The sequence below is a fragment of the Balaenoptera borealis genome, assembly GCF_965194805.1.
Source record: "Balaenoptera borealis genome assembly, chromosome: 7".
Lineage (NCBI taxonomy): Eukaryota > Metazoa > Chordata > Mammalia > Artiodactyla > Balaenopteridae > Balaenoptera > Balaenoptera borealis.
Window position 1 is genome coordinate 112,276,475 of NC_138864.1, and position 22,165 is coordinate 112,298,639.

Consider the following 22,165-nt stretch of genomic DNA (forward strand, 5'->3'; position numbering starts at 1 on the left):
GAACATACTTTATACTAAATGATACTAATTTTATTTTTAAAGTATTTAATTAGTGGTAGTGTAATACATTAGGGAAGGGCTGTATATTTTTAAAGGATTGCTAATATGTTTAAATGTTTTATGATGTTAAAAAATTAATTTTAATTTATAATTTCCAAATATGTACAAAACCACTGTTTCGGTTCTAAATAATTTGAGGGCAGGAGAGCGGGTGAAGTTGTTTGTAGTAGTTTTATTTTTCAGAGTGGAACTCAAAGACAGAATTTAAAGTACTTTCAAAATGCCATATACCACACTCTCATATTCCATTGTGTAAGAAGTACCAGTATACTTCAGTTTACCTAGCACAGAGCACATTTTATTAAAGAAGAAATTATGGTTAAAATTCTGCCAGTTTGCTGGTAGTCTAACACCCAGTCCGTAACAAGTCAATCATCGCTCACTAAGCAGCTGACAAGTCTAGATTTTAGCAACAATGGCAACAACAAAAAATGTATGTGTTAAAGCTGCCGAGATAAAAGTCAAAGCAACTATTTATTGAACGCCTACAGTGTCTAAGGAGGACAAAGCCCTTAAGCCATGACTCCTGTTCTCAAGGAGCTTAAAGTCTAGATGGTGAGACAATGCAAATATGGGAAAAGCTCAATAACCACAACCTGAAAAACCAACAGAAGAAATGTCATGGGGTTGTACATGATTAACAAAGGCTATAAAAGTTTAGTAAAAAGAGAGGCCAGTTAGACACACGTGTGGAAATGTGCTGGTGGGTGAACAAGAGTTGCAGTCTTTCATTCATGGAGTTAAGTTCATGGAGTTAAAATTCATAGATGCCCTAAGCCTGAAAAACCCACGACAGGTTAAAACTATCTTTGGTATTTTTACATAACACTAAACTAGTCTAACTACTTACTAGGAAATACACATACACATTTTATAAGCAATGATTATATTACAAAATAAAATTAAGCTGTGTCTGATATCAGGCCTTTCACAGAAAATCATAAGGCAGGAAAAGATGAATGGCTTAGGCAAGAGCACACATTATAGCGGCCAAGTGGATTTCCTTCCCTTCTATTCCTCAGATTAACTGCAATATATTGTTATAAAATGTAAAACTTTGCTACAGAGAACAAGACTGTGGAAAATCTGCTCCTTATGATAAATTGTCACTGGTGACAAGCCAATGAGTTTTTCTGGCTTGCATAAAATCTTCACCTAAAAGAACACTTTTCAAATTGGTTTCACGGACTGCAAAACCACCTCAGGAGCCACTGGGGAGGAAGGGGACAGGGTAGTAGGACAACACATCCCTCCCACCTCCTGATTTCATCTATTTCCATTTTAGGGTAGCACATAAGATTCCATTTGAAAAACAAGATCTGCTAAGAGGGAAGACAGAAGATCTATGTATAATGACAACATAGTGAAATAAAGCACACTTAAGGGGGAACCCTAAAACAAAAGGCTATTCCAAGTTTTTGTTTCCTCTAATACAGTTTATACCACCAGGTCGGGATTCTGTCTCCACTTGGAATTTTGCCTCTACCTTCTTTTTGGTACCCCTCCACAAGGTCTTTTTATTATAAACACATAGGCCTTATTAATTAAACTAGCTAGATGTAACTACAGTCACAAATCCACCAATTTGTCCACTTTCATGTTTGGGCAGGGACAACTGGCTCACATATTCAGCCCTGATCCTTAGGCTACTCCATTCCCGACTGCAGTCCCTAGGACCAGAGACCGCTTATTTCAAGTTAAATTTCTGGTAGCAGTCTACGCCAACCGGGAAGTAGTCACTGAGCGTTCCAGTCACAAAATATTCCTAAAAGAGTTTCTTCTGTTCATCAGTTTTTAATCCTTATCTCATAGCTACTTCCCAAAGCCTCAGCCTTCAATCTGATCTTTTTTTCTCACAAGCTTTTATCTTCCTTTTCTTCACTGCTGTCCTTTACAGTTCAAAGCCAGAGGTTACTTCCAATAGGTAGGTTGCTTAGTGAAACAAATCCTTCTTGGTACAAGGGGTTGTCCATCAGAAATCTAGTTCCCATTATGGTTAATTCTTACCAGTGAGACTCTCAAATATTCATGCATTTTTAGAAGGACACACAGTACAGCCTGTCTCAGCCACTCTACCCCTCACTACACTCCCCACTCTGCCCCCAGCCCTGTTAGATACTAATTCCTGTGAGTTTGGGGATGGAGTCCATCTCCACCAGTATATGATTTCAAGAAAGCCTAAACTTTCTCAAACTTCAACATATCTCTAAGCAACTCAAATATAAATGAATTATGCTTGTCCTATATGTAAAACCAAACTTTAAAGAGCACACAAAATTTCTCCTATCAGAACTTAAAGCCTTCATGACATAGGCATGTTGTTCTTTAGGACAGTCACAAAAATCATTTCAATTTATTAACTAAAATGTGAATGAATTCTTTCAAACAGATTTATAAAATCAGTTTGTTTATGAAAAAATGTTATGCTACTTAAACAAAAAGAACTGACCCTCAAATTTCTAGGATTATGCTTTATTATAAAAAGCAAGAGAGACCACTACTGCAGAGCAGATTTGCTGGGGCACAAAATCTTAAGGGTTTAATAGATCTGAAAGTAGAGATTAAACTATGTGAAAAATTCTAAGAACTCAATGAAAAAGAGTTCTGAGAACAGAAGAACTTGAACAAAGTATTAACAAAAAACAGTCTAATTTTATTCCCACTAGCAGAACAAGTAGAAATGATATAAACAGGAAAAGAGAGGCCTTGAGGATTAGCTAAATATGATTTAGGCTTTCTGGACTCTTGTCTTTACTTCCTGCCTTTCTCTTTGTCTAGAATGCTTTCCCAATCTCTTTGACTAATTTTTACTCAATCTTCCAAAAGTCCAAGTCTTCCACTCAGATCATTCTGGATGACAGCACTGTGGTCTGAACCACACTCATGTGGCAGCACACCGTGCTGTGACATCCAGTATGTACACCCTTATGTGTACTCACATCTTCTCTCACAACTCTAAGGAAAGGCCTGCAATAGGCTATTTTATAGATACTTGAGCATGCAGCTCAGTGTCTTAGAAACTTGATGTGCTTCAAGATATCTGCTGAGTCAAAGATCCAACTTGAGAGGAGCTGAAAAACCACCTTCCCCAAAAAAGCCTATTTATTTCACATCTGTATAATGCTACGAATCAAGCTGTTCTCTCAAAAAAGATGCAAATCTTTCTGACGGCAGGAATGAGCTAAATTTGGGGGCCCAAAAGGCCTCTCTGAAAAAAGAGGCCACTAAAATGATATGATTTCAATACTGCTTGAGATGCCAAAACACAAGCAAATATAATTTTTAAAATCCAATGCACCAAAATACATAAGGAATGCTTTTAAAAAAAGATATTCTAATATTATGTGTACAGGATAGTAAACAGGCCTATTAGCTATATTCTATCCATTTTTCTACTCTAGACACTATTCACTCACTCACTATGCACCTGATGTACTTGATTACCTAAGTACCAACAATTCAATGAACTAAGTAGTAGTTTCATTTTACAAATGAGGAGACTAAGTAGACTCTGGTAGTTTAAAGAATTTGCCAAAGTTCAAAAGTGCTGAAGTCAGTAATCATACCCATTCTGACTCCAAAGTGTTTGCTCTCACCACTGAGCACACTACCAACTAGTCCGTGTCCTGGCAGGACTCATGGGCCAAGAGAAGGGGAGGTCAGACGCATTTAAACAACTACACCATGTGACAGTAAGTGTTGTTCTGGTATGAACAAAGTCCTGTGGGGCACAAAGAAGAAAATGAACAATTCTGCCATTCTGCATACAGGATAAATGATGACTGGAGAAGCTCAAGGGAAGAGAAGCTGATATGGAAAAGGGAAACGGCATTCCACACAGAGAGAGCAGGAGAAGCAGCTAATCACAAAATACAGTAGGAACACTGCACGATATACGTAGATGTGTTTTACACAATGTGTACTTTTCTCTTCTAGAATGTTCCTACGAGGATCTATGTTTGTTTTGGGGGAAGAATCAGACCATCTAATGAGAACCAGGAAAACATCTAGATGTTTGCTTTATGAAGGATCTAAGGAAGTAAAATCTATTTTTAAAAAAAAACAGGCAAAAATACCTATGGAAAGAAGTCTATATATAAAGCTGTACATCGAATGAAGAAAAAGTAAACTTAAAAGTTAATGCTGGGCTTCCCTGGTGGCGCAGTGGTTGAGAGTCTGCCTGCCAATGCAGGGGACACGGGTTCGAGCCCTGTTCTGGGAAGATCCCACATGCCGTGGAGCAACTAGGCCCGTGAGCCACAACTACTGAGCCTTAGCATCTGGAGCCTGTGCTCCGCAACAAGAGAGGCCGCGATAGTGAGAGGCCCGCGCACCGCGATGAAGAGTGGCCCCCGCTCGCCGCAACTAGAGAAAGCCCTCGCACAGAAACGAAGACCCAACACAGCCAAAAATAAATAAATTTTAAAAAACCCAAAAAAACACCAGCTTAAAAATAATGATAATAATAAAATAAATAAATTAAAAAAAAAAAGTTAATGCAGAAGATAAATACATCTTAGAAGCATTATAAACTGGATTAGATGGAACCAAGAAACAGAACTAAACGATGGGGAGGGACAAAAATCCATTATAAGAAATCTATAAAATCTGAAATTGGAAGCTTGGAGGAAAGCATTTAAGTGAGCACAAAACTGAGAACTATGAACAAAAGCCCCGTGAGGACATCCAAGGACGACTGAAGGAACTTATCATCCAGGAGAAGATATACACATCCACCAGAATATGATTTCACTGAATTATAAAACTGCAGAGACCTGGAGGATGTCAACCACCCTGACATCTCTGAGATCTAAATCTACCAGAAGAAAATAAATCTGAGAAAATTCACCTCCTGACCACCCCTCTTTCCCAAGTTGGAAACAAGGAGGGAAAATTTTATTCTGGACTTCTGACCAACAAAGAACAGGTTGGCTATTGTGAATATAATAGAAGCCCTAAGGACTTCCCTGGTGGCGTAGTGGTTGGGAATCCGCCTGCCAATGCAGGGGACACGGGTTCGAGCCCTGGTCCGGGAAGATCCCACATGCCGCAGAGCAACTAAGCCCATGTGCCACAACTGTTGAGCCTGCAGTCTGGAGCCCGCAAGCCACAGCTGCTGAGTCTGCGTGCCACAATTACTGAAGCCCACGTGCCTAGAGCCCATGCTCCACAATGAGAGAAGCCACCACAATGAGAAGCTCATGCGCCGCAACGAAGAGTAGACCCCGCTCACCGCAACTAGAGAAAGCCCGCGCATAGCAGTGAAGACCCAATGCAGCCAAATAAATAAATAAATAAATTTATTTATTTTTTAAAAAATAGAAGCCCTAAGAGTATGTGACGTAATTTTAGGACTTTAAGAAGCAAGGAATGAGACTAACTAGACTGAGTTCTTGGCTGGCTGGCATCCTGGCTACTTTTGCAATCACCACAGTGTATTGCATTCACCTGTTTATATATTAGTTTTTTCGCCTAGACTGTGAGCTCCTCCAGGAAAGGGCCTTGATTTAATCCTTTTTGTATATAGTGAATAGTTCCTGAACCTGAACCTCAAGAGGTATTTAATGTTTCCTAAATGAACAGCCCTGAACATTCGCTTCCAGGTTTTTTTTTGAGAAAACACCTTTCCAAAGAAGGTTTAAAAAAAAAAAAAAGGAAGGGTAGGTCAGGATGGTCCCCTGGTTACAGGAGGCAGTGATTCATAGGCTATAGAAGATGCTAAAATAATGAACATTCTGACTATGCAATAAATAATTCTAATAAGGAAAAGAAATTGGGGCGAAATCTAAAGAAACCAGTTCTTGTGCAGGGAGAATCTCATGGGATAAGATGTGAAAAGAAAGCTTAGAAAAGCTGGATAGAGTTATGTAACCTACCTGTAGATAAGAGTATCGTAATCCTTGAGGATTAAAATCAGAATCCGTAATGATCTGAAGCTTGTGAAAAATGCTGAAGGCAAAAAAAAGCTAAGTTTGGAACAGGAGAAAATTAGGAAAAGCCACTGCTCAGCCTGTCATAATGCTAAGTCCTGAGAAAAGCCAGATCTATGTAGTTCCATCTTCATTTTGCTTCCTTCCATCTTCTTTATAAAACAGCATGATCCTCAAACCAGAAAGGACAGATTAAGCAATGTGGAGAGAGAATAGTAAGTCAGAAGAGATGCAAAGACAGTAAAAGAACATCTATTCAATTTAAATAAGTTTAAAATTTCCAGGTGCAAAATGGATTCTATTCCAGGGTATTAATCCTCACAGATGTCATCACAAAACCACTGTTAAGAGAAGTTCCGGGACTTCCCTGGTGGTGCAGTGGTTAAGAATCCACCTGCCATTGCAGGGGACACGGGTAAGATCCCTGGTCCAGGAAGATCCCACATGCCGCGGAGCACCTAAGCCCCTGTGCCACAACCACTGAGCCCACGTGCCACTACTGAAGCCTGTGCCCTCTAGGGTCCACATGCCACAACTACTGAGCCCACGTGCCTAGATCCTGTGCTGTGCAACGAGAAGCCACCACAATGAGAAGCCTGCTCACTGCAACTAGAAACAGCCCGTGCACAGCAATGAAGACCCAACGCAGCCAAGAAAAAAAGAAAGAGAAGTGCCGGGAAAGGAAGAAAAGGCAGACTCTAGAAGCTACATAATTATAAAATGACTTCTTGGGAAAATTCTGAAACAGATTAGAAGATGGATGGTTTCTTTAGAAATGAATATGATAGGCTTAGCAAGCACTGCTCTATTGCTTACGTTTGCAGGCATTTTTTGTGAGAAATAATATGTAGCATTTTGGCTAAAACCTCAGCTCCTTTCCAAATGAAATACACAGGAAGTTTAACTTTGAGGTGGAACAGCAGTCATGGAGGCAGCTTCTACTGACAATTGTTTTCCACTGGAAATGTCCTCCTTCTAGATGCTACAGTCCATTTCCTTTCTTCTTCTATTGCCTGCCCAAACTCAAACACTTTGCAGCTAAACTCCACTTCCATCCCACTGACACATCAATCCCATACAACAAATGGAATAGAGTGATCAATGAAAGCCAAAATGCATTTCCATAAAGAACCAGCCATATAAAAGTAATTTACCCTTTGGATAGGCTTTCTAGGATTGTCATAACTACAATAGATGTTGAATTCAGCAGTTGTTGGAAAGTTTTCTAGTGGTAACCTTTTGGTATATGATAGTAAAGTACAGCATGGATGACAGCAGTGTTTAGATGAACTGTCACAGAATTTAAGATACCGTGTGTTAGTCTGAAAGTTCCTGAGATAGTGCTTGGCTTATCTTTGACTCCATGCTTTTTATTATATTTAACAAAACCTACAAAGTTTATTTAAATATGCAAACAGAAAACCAATTCGAGATGACAGAATCAATAATTAAAATTATAACTATTCTTAAATTAAAATTCTTAAAATCTTCACACAAATGTTATTACTGTTACTAATAACATTTATCTATCACTTTATAACCACGTAGTTTTTCATATGATAAACTTGTAAGATGGTGATATACAACAGGATACACTCTAACTACACCAAATCCAAACACATAAAATTTAACATGTATACACTCAGATTTTAAAAAATTCATTACCAAAGTGTAGGATGGAAGAGATCTAACCAGTCATGTGTATGAAAAAAGGTTTAGTGGTTTTACTTATATCATTTGATATAACAATTGGGTAATGGAACTTCTAAAGAGGTAACATTAAGACCATGTAAATTGATGTGAAATGTCTAAATTAGCAATCGTATGACATTGAGCAAATCACAAATGATAACCACTCTGAGCCTCAGTTTTCTCATTTACAAAATAGGGATAATAACCCCACAGGATATTTTTATAAAAAGACTCTGTAAACTCTAAAGGAATATACGAACTTTAGTAATAAGAACAGTGTTAATGAAAAAGGAGATTATCTAATCACGTCTGGATTATTAAAGTGTAAGCTTCATATTTTAAGAAAGGCATTCAGGGACTTCCCTGGTGGTGCAGTGGTTAAGAATCTGCCTGCCATTGCAGGGGACACGGGTTTGAGCCCTGGTCCGGGAGATCCCACATGCTGCGGAGCAACTAAGCCTGTGTGCCACAACTACTGAGCCCGTGCACCACAACTACTGAAGCCCGCACATCTAGAGCCTGTGCTCCGCAACAAGAAGCCACCGCAATGAGAAGCATGCGCATCTAAATGAAGAGTAGCCCCTGGTCGCAACTAGAGAAAGCCCGCGTGCAGCCATGAAGACCCAACGCAGCCAAAAATAAACAAATAAAATAAATAAATTTATTTTAAAAAAAAAGGCATTCATTGTCATGCCAAAATATGTGTAGAGGAGAAGTGGACTACAGAGAGAACTAGAAACCATGTTAGGTGTGAAAAGGTTAAAAGGACTAAGGATGTTTCATCCATGTCTAGTAGTTACTAGACAAGTGGAAACTGCCTTCACATATTTGACAAGAAGTATAAATGGGAAAAAGATTTTGGTTTAGCCAAGATAAAAAATTCGTTAACAATTATAAGTTCCCTAAAGAGAGCTCCCTACTTAGGAAAGTATTAAGTTCCCCAAACAGCTCTTCATTACCCACACAGAGAGTTCTGGAAAATAAGGTATTTATTTAGAAAGACTTTCTGAATTGTGTGTATACATATGTATGTATATGTATGTGTGTGTATATATATATATTTGTGAGTATCACAAATGAGAAATTGGAGGGTTGGAAGAAAAGTATTGGTTAGGTGAAATTTTTAAAGTTTGTGTGTGTGAAGGGAGGGAGCAATGTGTGATCCTTGGGAAAATAAGGATCAGTCAAGAGTTGAATTTCCAGAGTTCAGAGGTAAAGAAGATAGAAGAGAAGGACTGATCACGGAGTGGTGAGGGGAATCTTAACACTGAACTGAAGGCCACAGTTCAACCAAGAGGTGAGATAATTCATGTGGAAACGAATCTAATTAAGGTCTCCAGAAGTCCAGATTTAACACAAAGCAGATCCAGATCCAGGCTTTGCAGACCTCCAGAAATAATAACCAGACACTAACATTACTCTCTCAACCATGAGTTTTCATTCAACAAACATTTATCGAGTATCTACTCTGTATTATTTTCTCTGGGGCTGGATGCTATAACATTTGGCAGCAGCTTCCTAGAAGTCTTGCTGCTCTGCTTGTTTTGTATTTCTTCAACGGATCACTGGAGTTTGGCTATTCTGAACGAAGCAGTGATAGCTTTTGATCGTTTAGTGCCAATAAGATATTTTTATGCGAGTATAAGTTCCTCTTCAGGCCTGAAGAGGAACTTGCACTGAGACCAAAGTATTTTGCTGCCTATGCAGCAAATCCCCATATGGTTATATGTCTACTGAAAGTCCTAAGGTTTCTGATGTTCATAATTTTCCAAATTAAAAGATTTCTAAATTTTTTAAAAGTTATTAAAAAACATATAGCTAGTTTTTACTCCATTTGATTACACAGCTCACTTTTGACAGTGAAGATCAGTCTCATCTTTTTCTGAAAGATGGCTCCTATCTTAAGGGTTTCTATCAAAGACATAAAAATCCCCCAAAAAGAAGACTAAAATTATCCATGCTCTGAAACATGATTTTAATTGACAAATTCTTCATAACCCAACTGAGCTTTATTTTTAGAAAGTATGCTTTTAGGCATTAAAATAATCATTTGCTTTGTTTCTTAATTTTAGAAAAAAGATTATTTTTAGGAAACGAAGTAAATTCTTCATTATCCTGAAACTAAATGACATAGATACGGGTATAGTCATGGTAATAAACATTTCCAACTCAACAGACCAAGCATACACCTTTCTTCCTCACTATTTTCACAAACCAGAGATATTTGTTAAAGTTTGTTTTGAGGTTGTTTTATAAATAAACATTTGATTTTTCAAAACAAGAATGCAAATTTGAAATTTACTTATTTTTTAGCTATGTGAAATGTATGATTTAAAAAAAAAAAAAGACTATTTTGCTTCTTCTTCCTCCTTACTATTTATTCATATACTGGGGAAAATACAGAAATTTTTTGCTTCCAATTTTCAAATTATGCCTCAATTTAGAAAGACTTAGCATAGACTGCATCCTTTCCAGACCTACAAAAGATGATACTCCTGTGGAGGAAAGCATTTCAAAAGGCCTATATGCTGATGAATTTAAAGAGCTATATGCTTACCATCAGTTCACTAAGGGGCCTTAGTTTAAAAATCATTTTTGAAATATACTTATTTAGGTGTTCATCCTTCGCTATGATTTATTATAGTTCAATTGCAAAAGAATGCCAGAGATGGTCTTGACAGAACCAAATCTCAATCAGTGTAGAAGAAAGGAAAGCAGGAAGGAACGAGGGAAGGAAGATCATATGAATACAATCTTAAATATAAATTAGAAACTACAATTTCTATTTCACCATATCCAGGTTTATACTGAACTAGAACTAACATTTTACTGAAAAAAAAATTAGTTCTATTAAAAATCACACGTATTTGTGAAACACTGAATTTTAGTAGTATTGTCTAGAATGTATTTTTAAAGAGCTAGAATAACTTAGAAGTAGGAGAAAGTGAATAACACCAATCTTACAATGTCAAAAGTCTACCAATTTGACACTTGTTACTCAATCTACTCCAAACCCAGACTGTGCTTTCTGTTTAAATGTGCTGTTCTGATTTTAAAGAGAGAAGAAAAAAATAATATGATCACTTAAAATCAAAAGCTAGTTTGGAAATAAGACCAGTTACTGAGAAGGAAATTGGGAGGTAAATGACCAGAGACTCTGAGTAAACACTCAGCAGCCTGACAGAGCACTTTCTTCTCCTTTGAAATGGGAAAATTCAGGCCTGTCAGGGATCCTGTAGGGTAATCACATAGGTAGTGCACATTAAGATCTAGTCAAGACTGCCCCCTCTAATTGTGGTTAAATTACAGGGAGATAGAAACAATTTCTTCTTTGTCCAAAGAAAGAAAAAGAAACTGGATAGAGAGGTGAGTACAAACTATCAGAATAAGACTCCAGGTGGTCAGGAATTAAAACCTGAAAGCATGTTCTAAAACAAAGGTTGCAGGGCTGTAGGTATTTATTTGGAAGTTATGTAAGATCTTTGCTTATTTTAGTAATAAGCTTCATTCCAATCACCTACCATTTAAAATACAGGTGAGGTTTTGAAGCATTGACTACACTAAGACTCAAGAAATGTCATTCTTATTTGTGACTCTGGGGCTGGGGAAGGCCACTGTTAGGTTAATTAGTGAATGTTAATAGTTTAGATGTAAAAACAAAAACAAAACAAAAACCAAAAAAACCCATACCTGGTAGCAAATCATACCCTAAGTGAGGGATGAGGGAATAGGGCATATATATATCAGTAATCCATAATCACAAACTTCATAAAAACGTATTTTAATAGAGAAAACATAAGCGCAACAATGGTATGTAGCCCAACACTCAGCTTAAGGCCAATAAGAAACCTTCCTACTTTGATGATGAAGTCATAACCCAGGGCCTCCTTTACCTTAAGCTGAATACTCAATTTATAGATGTAGTAAAGGAAAAAAATGAATGGTTTCAGGCTGTCAGTCTTCTTGCAAATGCCAACATATAAAACGACAATGTTTAAAAACATCCCAGTAATGTTCCAGATCACTATGTTCTGCTCCGTAGACACATTATTTCAGTACCCAAGACTGATAACAGAGTATAAACGCTAGTATAGTCCTTGGGAAGAGATCTCACCATATTAGGAAACATCACTAGGCTACAAAAGTTGATTGCAGTCAGCATTCCTGAATTTCTTCTTGGAGATGATGATGGTATTATCATCTTTAAATCCTTGTAGAGCTTTCCCTCTTTTTCATTATGCTGAAAACAACAACCTCCTTGATTGAAAAAAAAAATCAGCAGATATGCTATCATTTTACATAGTGTAGCATATAGTAGCTCTTCAAAGATGAATCTAAAATCACCCCTTTAGTGTGGGTGTAGTACATCTTGGTGCCATTACTGTAAGCATTTTTTTCATTCTGTAATATTAGAGATATCACCAGTCTAGTGGTCATGCATGTTGATCCTTAAATGCTCTTTGGTACTGCAGAAAAATGCTGGGTTAATTTAACTCCACCTGTTTTACTGTTTATTTTGGTTCCGACATTTGTACTTTAAGTCTACATTAAGAGTACCTGCAAGTTTACAATTCCCCCCCACTCAAGTTACTCCAAGATCATTGGGCCACATTTAACACAAGGCTGTTTTAACAACTTACAGGATCTGTAATAACAGTTGCCAGCAGATACACAATCTGAAAGTCTTCAATTCATTACTTGCACTGATATTCACAGTTGAAAGCCCTTGACTTGTGAGAACTACTAAAATAAACTGTAAGACACAACAAAGTTTAGAGAAGAGATATATTCTGAATCTTGAAGTTTTTTTTTCCTTGAATTACATATACAAAAGCATATTCACAGGGTGAGGGCTAGGAAAACATAAAACTGTGGTTAGAATGTGATTATGGGCAATCACAATCCTTCTGAGCCTTGTTTATTAATAGCGTTATTATTATTTGGTCTTTAAAAGTGGATTGTTGAAGACTATATGTTTCATAGCTCTGAAATTTCATGATTCTAAAACGTCTTTTTCTTCTTATTATCCTTTCCTTAGGTTTTCCAAAAGAGTATGACATGGGATGGATATGCTTAGTAGTGGAAGTGAAAATTGATGAGAAAAAGCTATGAAAATATTTGTTCAGATAAAGCATGACCAGGGGTGAAGTGGGCACCTGTACTGTAACCCTCCTGCATTTAAACAGGGTCTTAATTTCTTTTTAAAAACAAAAACCTTTAGAGAAAGTCACAGAGAGATGGTCTGAGATTTTTTCCTCTGCCACATTCACTAAGTGGAGGATTTAAATGAAAATTACTATATATAAACGAATGTACATGCACACACACAACACTCAACCTCACCCCAGACACAGAGCCAGGCTTATTTATTTCCTTTGCTAAGAAAGCTTTCTCTTAGGTGATGTGCTAATCAAATGTCATGAAGACAGAAGGACTATTATTACCACTAAAGAACTATTCAGACAGTTGCTTTAAACGTTTTTACCCCAGTCTAGATGCAGCTGTTACCACACAGCCCCAACAAGGACAGGCCAAAATTCTCACAGCCACAGTGGGTTATTTATTCAATTTTAACATTAAGATAATTAAAGAACAGTCCTACTGGGCCACCAAATTGTTCACTTTAAAGTAGTTAATTGTATGTTATGTGAATTTCACCAAAAAAAAAAAAAAAAAAGGTACTGGGTGCTTTAAAGGCTTTATAAATTATATGGAGGGGAAAAAAACCTTTTGGGGTGTTCCACAACAGTGGGTCTTAGGACCAAACTGGAGCTGGAACAACAAAACTGTTCTAAGCACAGTATGTTCTTAGGGGTTGGGTTGGAGCTTCCAGGAACCTCGAAAATAACCATAAAATGTGAGGCGGGCTAAAAACAAAGTCAAGTCAATAGCTGCCTTATGAAGGCTGGTGTGAAGGAAGCTGGAGTAAATAGATTGGTTCTCAAGTACAATAATTTCCAGCTGGTTCATGGAACTTCTAGGTACTTCTGTACAATTCTCAAGCAGCTTATATTACGTAAGCTTGCCTTCAATTCTAAGTACCTGATAGGTATAAACTAGATTTTTATATAACTCAAACCCAGGGTATACTCTCCAAAGCACCAGAACAGAGTAGATTCACCTTAATGAATCTTGAATTCCCAAGAGTGATTCTTTAGAAAAAGCTCCTGGTTAAAGAAGCTGTGGTCTAATATGCCTAGCAATACAAGGTTGCTAAGACTAAAAAATCACAGGGCAGTAAGGAGATCCAAGGAGCAGTGGCTTCTCAATCCATCAACATGGTTCCACAAACTTAGCATTCTTAAGCAATAACTTATACTTTGAAGCATTATCATTTTTAAATGTCACAGGTGATATCTTAGCTGACATATACGGAACAAGTCCAGTGAATTTAAAAATATTTTAGTAGGACTTCAGGCAGGATTTTAATTTAGTCAGGAAATTAAGGATGCTTCCAAAGTAGGCATGTTTGCTATTAACTGAATGAGAAAAAAAAATATATTATATATCTATATCTCCATCTCTGAGTTCAATAACTTGTAGGTTTGTGTCTATTTACAAAGCACATTCTCTTTTGGGGAAAGTTGTCAAAATATTTTTATAACCTGTTATAATAAAATTCTTAAGTTCTCTCTACTTTCACCAATCTACTGCTTTTAATTCCAATTTGTCATATAATTAAAGCAGAATGACCTAGTCCAACTAAGAAGAGATACTTTCCCTATGTAGGTGGAAAGCTGATTCTTTCCAGTTTGCATTTAAGCTTGGGAGAAACTAGTTCACACCTGTAATATGGGCTCCTCAAGCTACCGGACTCATCATATGGCACACCTACTCGCTGTCTAAACCTTTCATGTCATAAGCAACACACTCACTGGGCATACGTACACCCGTCCAATCTCACCTCTGGCTTTTCCCAGGCATTCCCTTGCACTCTGCGTTCACATTCTCCTACTGTGCTTTGAGGAAGCAATGTTTACTCCACTGTGGGACGTTTTCCTTTGAATCACCTTCAACTTATAGGAAACGTGATCCAAGTTCCCCCAGGCAATACCATGCTTTCTGCAATTCTCTCTCACACAGTCTGACTTCGTACTCTCAAAAAAGGACTGGAGGGAAAGCAGGGAGAGAAAAGACCACAGGGGTGACGAAAGCTTGCCTTCTTTCCAGCCTCTAGCCCTAATGTTAGACATCTATCTACCATCCTTTCTCTCGTTCTCACTCGTCATTTAGCACTGAGTGGTCATCATACTGACCACCGTCTCCTAATTTGTCCTTCCCTTAACAATACTATACCTGTTCTTTGTCCTCGTCAAAACCTAAAATCAATGAACTCCCTTCAACACACTCGCACCACTGGATATTTCCTGCCTTACTGGACTCTTCCTGGCACAAGATTATATCAGTTTTGTCTTCTTAAATATCTTTGTGTCCTTTCCTTCTTCACCCTCTAACCAAACTCTCATATTTGCTTTGTCCACTCCTGATGCTTTGTGTTGAATCACTGGAACATACAAAACCATATATATCTGGACTCTAAAATTTTAAATTTGATTCTTATCTTGACTCAGCAATTCTTAAATTTCTTTCCGATGCACTTCTAGGCTTATTCTCACAGACATTTAATTTCTTTCTTTCTTTTTTTTTTTTATAGGTTCCCAACTCCACTCTTTCACCCCCATTTTCTCACACAACATGCATTCAATAATTACTGATATGAGCACCTTCATCTATTCTCATTTTCTCTAATCTCACATTCTCTCTCCTAGATTTTCTGATTGTTTTTACAAATAACAAAGGAAGATATATCCCATCTCTTTTAAGTTAAACCCATAACCTAACTTGTCTCAGGAGTTTATCTCCTCCCAGCACCTACAGAAATGTGTTACTCTACTGGTTAGCCTATATTCTCTTCCGCACTATCTATGGTGTCCTCTCAATTGACTCTATGTGCTCTGCCTTTAAATATTTAGCTATCTCCCTTATCTTAAAGCAATGCCTTCTAAGATCTACCACCCATCTAATTAGCATCTTGTTTTTCTCTTCCCCTTTGTTGCCAAATGCCTTCAGTCAATGACTGCTGTATCCATATCCTTGATATTTCCTCATGAATCCTACAAATCTGCTTTCCATCTACATCTTTTTATGAAAGTAACATTTTAAAAGGTCACTAGAGACTTGGCCAAACCCAAAGCCGTTTTCCTAGATCTCATTCTTTCTGACTTCTAATTCATAATTTCTTCTCCAATCCTACTAGTTATTACTATTCCAACCCAGGCCATCTTATTTGCAATGACATACTGGAACTGCTTTCTAACTGGTCCTAATTTCAAGCAAACGTATTACAGAATTAATCTTCTTAAAATGCTACAATCAAGTTACATATTTGCCAAAGAACGTGTAGTTCTCTAACACTGACCACATCCACATCAAGACTAAACTCTTCTTCCTAGTTTTCAAGGCTTTTGCACACTTATCCCACCTTCCTATATGACCTGTAATACCTCAGACGAGTCCATCTCCTTACTATCCTTCCCTCCTGACCCTTAGCAGACCATGCTAATCTCCGTTCCCGATTCTTTGTTCAATATGTTCCCTTTACTGTATTTTCCACTTCCATCATTTAATTTCAAGCCATCCTTCAAAAGCAAAAAGCCCCACACTTTTTATGAAGCCTTTCCCTGAATCTGCTCACAGTAACTTCTTTCTCTAACTCCCATTTTTACTTTTGTATCAGCAAAGTGTCTGATTAGCTCACTAAACATTTCATGTGTGAATACCTGTATATACTACTACCATTTATTCAGCACAAGGAGACAACGTAGTAGATATTCAAATAAAAAGACTGAGAGAAGAGACGTAGCACTAATGGCAGAAGGACTAGCTTGAAACCAGATAATTGACTTGGTTATATTTTGTAGAAAAAGACATATATATCATAATTTTGTGATATCACCTCTTTAAAAAAAATTTTTTTTTAAGTTATTGTGCTTTCAATTGTATGATATACATCTCTTAAGCAGATATGGGAAAGCTTCATGATCAAATAAACAAAAGAATCTAAAACCTTACAACTCAGTATAGGATAAAATGTCCCCCCATTTTTATATATGCATAAATAACATGGTGGTCTTCATTTCGTAAGATTTCAATGCACCTGCAATTCGTTCCTTTCTCTTGGCTTTCTGAGGTAAGGCCTCTGTGGGAGTAGCTCCCTATGTACCTGTATCACAGCAGAGGAGAGCTCTGTCAGTCTTGAAGGTGCTTGGAATACTGTACAAATAGGAGCCATGTCAGTAAAAATGTGCACACAATGCATTAAAGTTTTCTTTAAAAGAACATATATAGAGGAGGCTGTACTTAATCGCCACAACACTAAGAGTAAGACATGAGCACACACACGACTGATAAATACTTAAATTAGAATAATGAATGTATGTCTCGCACGTTAAAATTTTTTTCACTCTCTCCAAATTATCATATATTTAAAAATTTCAAGTATCAGTATTCAATACCCTTTGTTGCCACTGTCAGAGCAATGAATAATGAAATGAGTCTAGACTGCTCTGGCTGTTCCTGTGGTTAAAATATATCAAGAGCTGACGCTATAGAAATAATTGAAATAAAACTGTCACTAGACTGTTATCCTTGATAATAGGATCTATACTTTATTCAGCCTTGTATCCCTCAAGATCTAGCTCAAGTCACTACAAAGAGTAGGCACTCAAATATTAACGCTTTGTTGAAATAAGAGGAGAGTATACAAAAGCACCACCTGTAAAAACAAAATGCAACAGTAGAATGAAAAGGAAAGTATTATTTATCAGAAAATATTTTCTAATGGAATCTTTAAGAAATTAAAAAGAGGCACTTGACATTCATCATAAGATCAAAATCATTCAACCCAGGTCTATATCCTACACACTGGCACTAAGAACTGCTGCTCTGAAATGTTTTTTTAAAAGTTAAGGATATAAAAGCATATAAAGTTTCCCTTGTGTATGACAGATCAATCAGGCAGGAATTTATCAAAAACTAATTTGAAGTTTTTAGAATTTCTCATTCTTTACCGTCATTTGGTTTCATCAATTTACTTGCTAAGTGAAGCAGTACTTTCTTTCACGTGTTGTGTAACTTTTTCTGTGTTTTAGTATAATTAATTCTGACTGATTTTAAGACTTCACTTTTTAAAACCGTAATATATATATTAAGTAAGCAAAACAGCGAAGCTTATTTGTTTAGGCTTACAAAGTCTTGGAATTACAGTTAGTTAAATGATAATCTTTAGCTAGTCTATGTGAAAGTATCTAAGTTGAAGCCTAATTACCCAAGAAAGCATTTTTCCGATTATGGTGTGTATGTGGAAAGCGGGGGTGGTGGGGGTGGTGGTGGGGGGGTGTTGGCGGGGGTGGGGGGGCAGGAGGGGAAGCAGGCAGAAAGACAGTCCTGGGCTCTAGCAAGTCTGGTAAACTACCTGACAGTTTTGTGGCAATGGCCAGGAATGAGAAAGGAGAGAGAAAGCTACCACAGGAAAAAAGTCTTGTTTAACAGGTATATCTCTCAAAACGGTAAGTAAATGGGAGCTAACCACCTCATGTTTTTGTAAGAAGATCCGAGTGCTGAAAGGCTTGCATTGAAGGCTGGAGAAAACTATGCGCTAGTAAGCCCTATTACAGGGAGCCCAAGTTTGTTCACAAAGCCAAGGAGCCTCAGCACCACAGGAGACATTAAGTGGATGTCTTGGCCTCTTACAGCAAAAATGAAACCATAATCAACACATACTAAAAGACTCCATATTCAACACATGCTAAAAGGCTAACAAATCTACAATATTTTATTTGTATTTTCTAAATTTCTCATAACGCTGTCCTAAAGTCACTTCTAAATAGATGTTAGAGATTGTCATTTATGCAGAATTTTACAAAAATAATTAAAATGGCTAGATAATTAGTTGTTTCTACACCCTCAGCTAACCAAATTGAAGGATATCTAAGAATAGATTTTAGTTTACCCACTATACCTCAGGACAAAGCCATTTAACTTGTGTATTATATCTAATAGAAAGTTATTAGACTTTACATAGAGAGGTAACCCTGAAAACTCCAACTCCAACATGATATTAAGTATCGCTCCTAGTAAGGTATTTCATTATTATCATTATTATTATTTTAAATCTCTAGGCTTCCTTTTTTGGTATTCATGCTACTCTTTTAATATTTTTTTAAAAAAATTAAGGCGTATCTTTTATATCACAATGGTTTTTTGAAAATCTCAAGAGGAGATCTGACTTTCCCCTTTTTTCCCAGATGCTTAATTTAGGCAGAACATAGTCATGTTTTCTGAACCAGCTTTTGTCTAATGCTCAGAACTGAATTCAGTTTATTTTCTTTCATTATCAGCTTTAGAACTATTTCAAGAAATTGTCTATTATCCAAAAACATCACTTCAACATTATATCCTAATAAAGTACACCACTATTCTCTGTGATTAACTAAAATTACCTATGACAACTTACGTGGCCTAATTTTAGAGGATCCCCAATCTCTTCTCTTCCACCTTAGTCTCATTCTGGTCAGGTACTTGTAATATAGTTTTATTATCACACTTCAATTGTGAAACAATGAGATTTCCAAACAAATATCCCACAGAACTACCGTTTTTCCAATAAAAATGTTACACTACTATGGTTGCTTCTGACATACAATATTTACCCCATATTCAAGTTTCTGATAAATCAACTGTAAGTTGAAATTCTGTTTCTGAGGCATTTCCCGGTATACTAGGCAGTGCATTAGAAAAGAGATTATATTGCATTTAGTCTATAATAATGATCTCTTAAGCGTCTCTATATAATTAACAACCATTCAAAAAGAAAGTGCAAATGTGCAAATGAGAGAGAACAAAGACAGTTTCTAAACATGTAATGCATAATATAGGATAAATCCATACAACTACAAACAATTGCTGACAACATCCTTCTGAGCATTAAATGACACCACCAATTTTGTTTTATATGTATTCTTTCTTCTCAAGTAGTCAAAGAATGCAAGACATTATCTTCTTAACTTTCAAATTTTCATGAATATATTAGGATATTACCATTTTTTCACAAATCAGAAAACAAGGAACTACCATTATCTTTGAATATTTTCAATAATAGAGCCAAAATAACAATTCTAGCTAATCTCACCTGGGATCTTAATTAGTACTACAAGTTTATTTGTGTGAGTTAAAAAATAGTATCACTCATGAGAAACAATGCCAAAATTATTAAGCTAATAAACTGTGTTAAAGGCCTAATGAAGAAATACTTTAGCAACTATGAGGTAACACACTAGTTGTAGGCATGAGGAACGTTTATATTGGCTCTTTTGGGTGTATACATTAAATGCAAAATCAGAAAGGAATCATGCAAAAATCCGGTTGCCCATGCAAGCACCCCAGAGTCTAATCCTCTCCTCTCAGTTCTGTTGTCAGGCCACAGTAGTGTGGAGACTTGTAGGCTGCTGTCCTTGTTGTAATGAATGGGAAGAGGCTGACAGTGGCATGGTCGAAACCTTCACCTCTTCTTCCCCTGTGGAAAAGTCAGTCATGGTCTAGTTATGGGTGACTAGATTTGTTAACAGTCCCTTTAAAAATGATTTCAATATTTGGAATACTGATACATATATAAAATACATGCGTAATGGCTGGAATGCGGGTGTGAAACAAGACATGAATTTTAAAATATAAACTTATCAAGTACCTAGAAAGTAGTTATACTCCAATCACACCCTTAAATTTAACACTATGTCAGATTTAAGAACAAATATAATAGATTTAGAATTATAAATATACAAAAAGGAAAAAAAAAAAGAGACCAGGAAAGCCATTCTTTTCCAAGCCAATTGGACCCCTTATATATTTAGACACTCCTAATAGTAAGCAGTATTTTGTGAAAAAATTAAAACTAAATTCTCAGAAGTGAAAATGTGATTTTTTAAAAGGGAAAAATGACAAATCCATGTTTTAAAAGCAGTAATAATGTTTAGAAAAAAGAAATAAAAAGACGTAAATATTAATTTAGCAAATTACCATACAGCATCTGAAAATTCAATGTGCACTTTTGAAGTAATCAGAAAATAGTAAAATGCTAACAATGATCCAATTGACTGAAAGTGAGATGACTACTTCTAGGTCAGAGAACTGTACATGAAATGAGATCAGTTCTCCCAATTATAATTGATAATGACTACAAGTGACTTGTTTCACACGTGACTCAAAATTCAATCAAGTCACTGTTAAAACAGCTAATTCAGAAACTAAGAATTTTTTTCTTAAATGCCCTCTCTTAAGTAAAATTCAAATGAACAAAAACATGAACAAAAATCTAATCCTAAACAGTTTCAAATATTTTTCTAGGTATATTCTGAAACAACAATGTTTACAGACTTAGACTATTATTTGTTTTCTAAATAATTTTTAGCATTATGGAATAAAAACATCTTGGCAGGGAGTTCTTTGAAAAACAAATCTGCAAAGTTACACTTGGAAAGACAGCTTAACTGATAACATGAAGATAAAGACTTTCAGTCTTTAGAACAGGTTATTTCATAGTTTTTCAGTAAATTGGCAAAGATTCTATAAATCCCAAATACATAGCAAGGAGGCTGTGTAAAGGAAATTTTAGACTAGAGCTCTTGGTGAGAACGTGGTACTCATAAGAACTAAGCAAGAGATTAATTTTCATCAAGTCAATGAAATTCATTCTATTTTGTAACTACAGGTCATATTCCTGAGATGGGCCAATTGTCTCATGAATAGATACTGCTGATAAAAAGGGACCTCCCAAGTGTGTGAGAGCAAAAATCACTTACTATGGGAAGAAAGCCATGTTAAAGTAAATGCCAGTAATCTTCATTTATGAAGGAGAACATCAATGTTGTAATGAAAAACCATTTCAGTTACTAAATCTGAGATCTGGGTTCTTATCCTAATTCTACTACTAATTGAATGTGTGACTTTTAACAAATTATTTAACCTTTCCAGAACACAGCTTTGCCATTCCTAAAATGAAGGAGTTGAACAAGGTAGGTCACTTTTCAGGACAAAAAAGTCACTTTTTAAAACAAAAGCACATGGTTCCAATAATAAAAAAGGTCTGAATGGACTTCACTATTACTGCCCACTGATCAAAGTTTTCCCTCAAGAATATTTATTCCAAAAATCCTTCTAAATTTAGCAAACTGAATATGCAGCCAAGAAAATGCTGCTAAAAAGATTTCACTTAATTAAGGAAATAACTAATTTTAAACACAAAAATGATTTCAATTTGGCAGAGGAAATGGAAACCATGTTTCTGTCAAACCTCTGGCAACTGTCCTTCCCATGATAGGTTTCAGTGTATCAATTTTTAATAATTAACTGAAACAAACCAAAACTTAAAATTTAAATACAAATATATAATAAATATAGATATAGTTTCTGTATGATACACAGAAGAC

The 22,165-nt window shown here is 36.4% G+C and overlaps 1 protein-coding gene across 10 annotated transcripts in view; it reads right to left on the reverse strand.

Moving 5' to 3' along the window:
- Nucleotides 1-22,165, reverse strand: part of CNOT4 (CCR4-NOT transcription complex subunit 4) — a 140,765-nt gene that overhangs the window by 6,152 nt on the left and 112,448 nt on the right. For 2 of the 10 annotated variants that reach the window (XM_082398086.1, XM_082398092.1), the window contains exon 11: nt 213-20,256. The exons of 6 other annotated variants lie outside the window; for them this stretch is intronic. In XM_082398086.1, coding sequence (XP_082254212.1) covers nt 20,156-20,256 — 101 coding nt within the window. In that variant the 3' untranslated portion in view covers nt 213-20,155. Of the gene's footprint in view, nt 1-212; nt 20,257-22,165 lie in introns of those variants that run through there. 2 more of the 10 variants (XR_014246365.1, XR_014246366.1) reach the window with 2 other exon arrangements.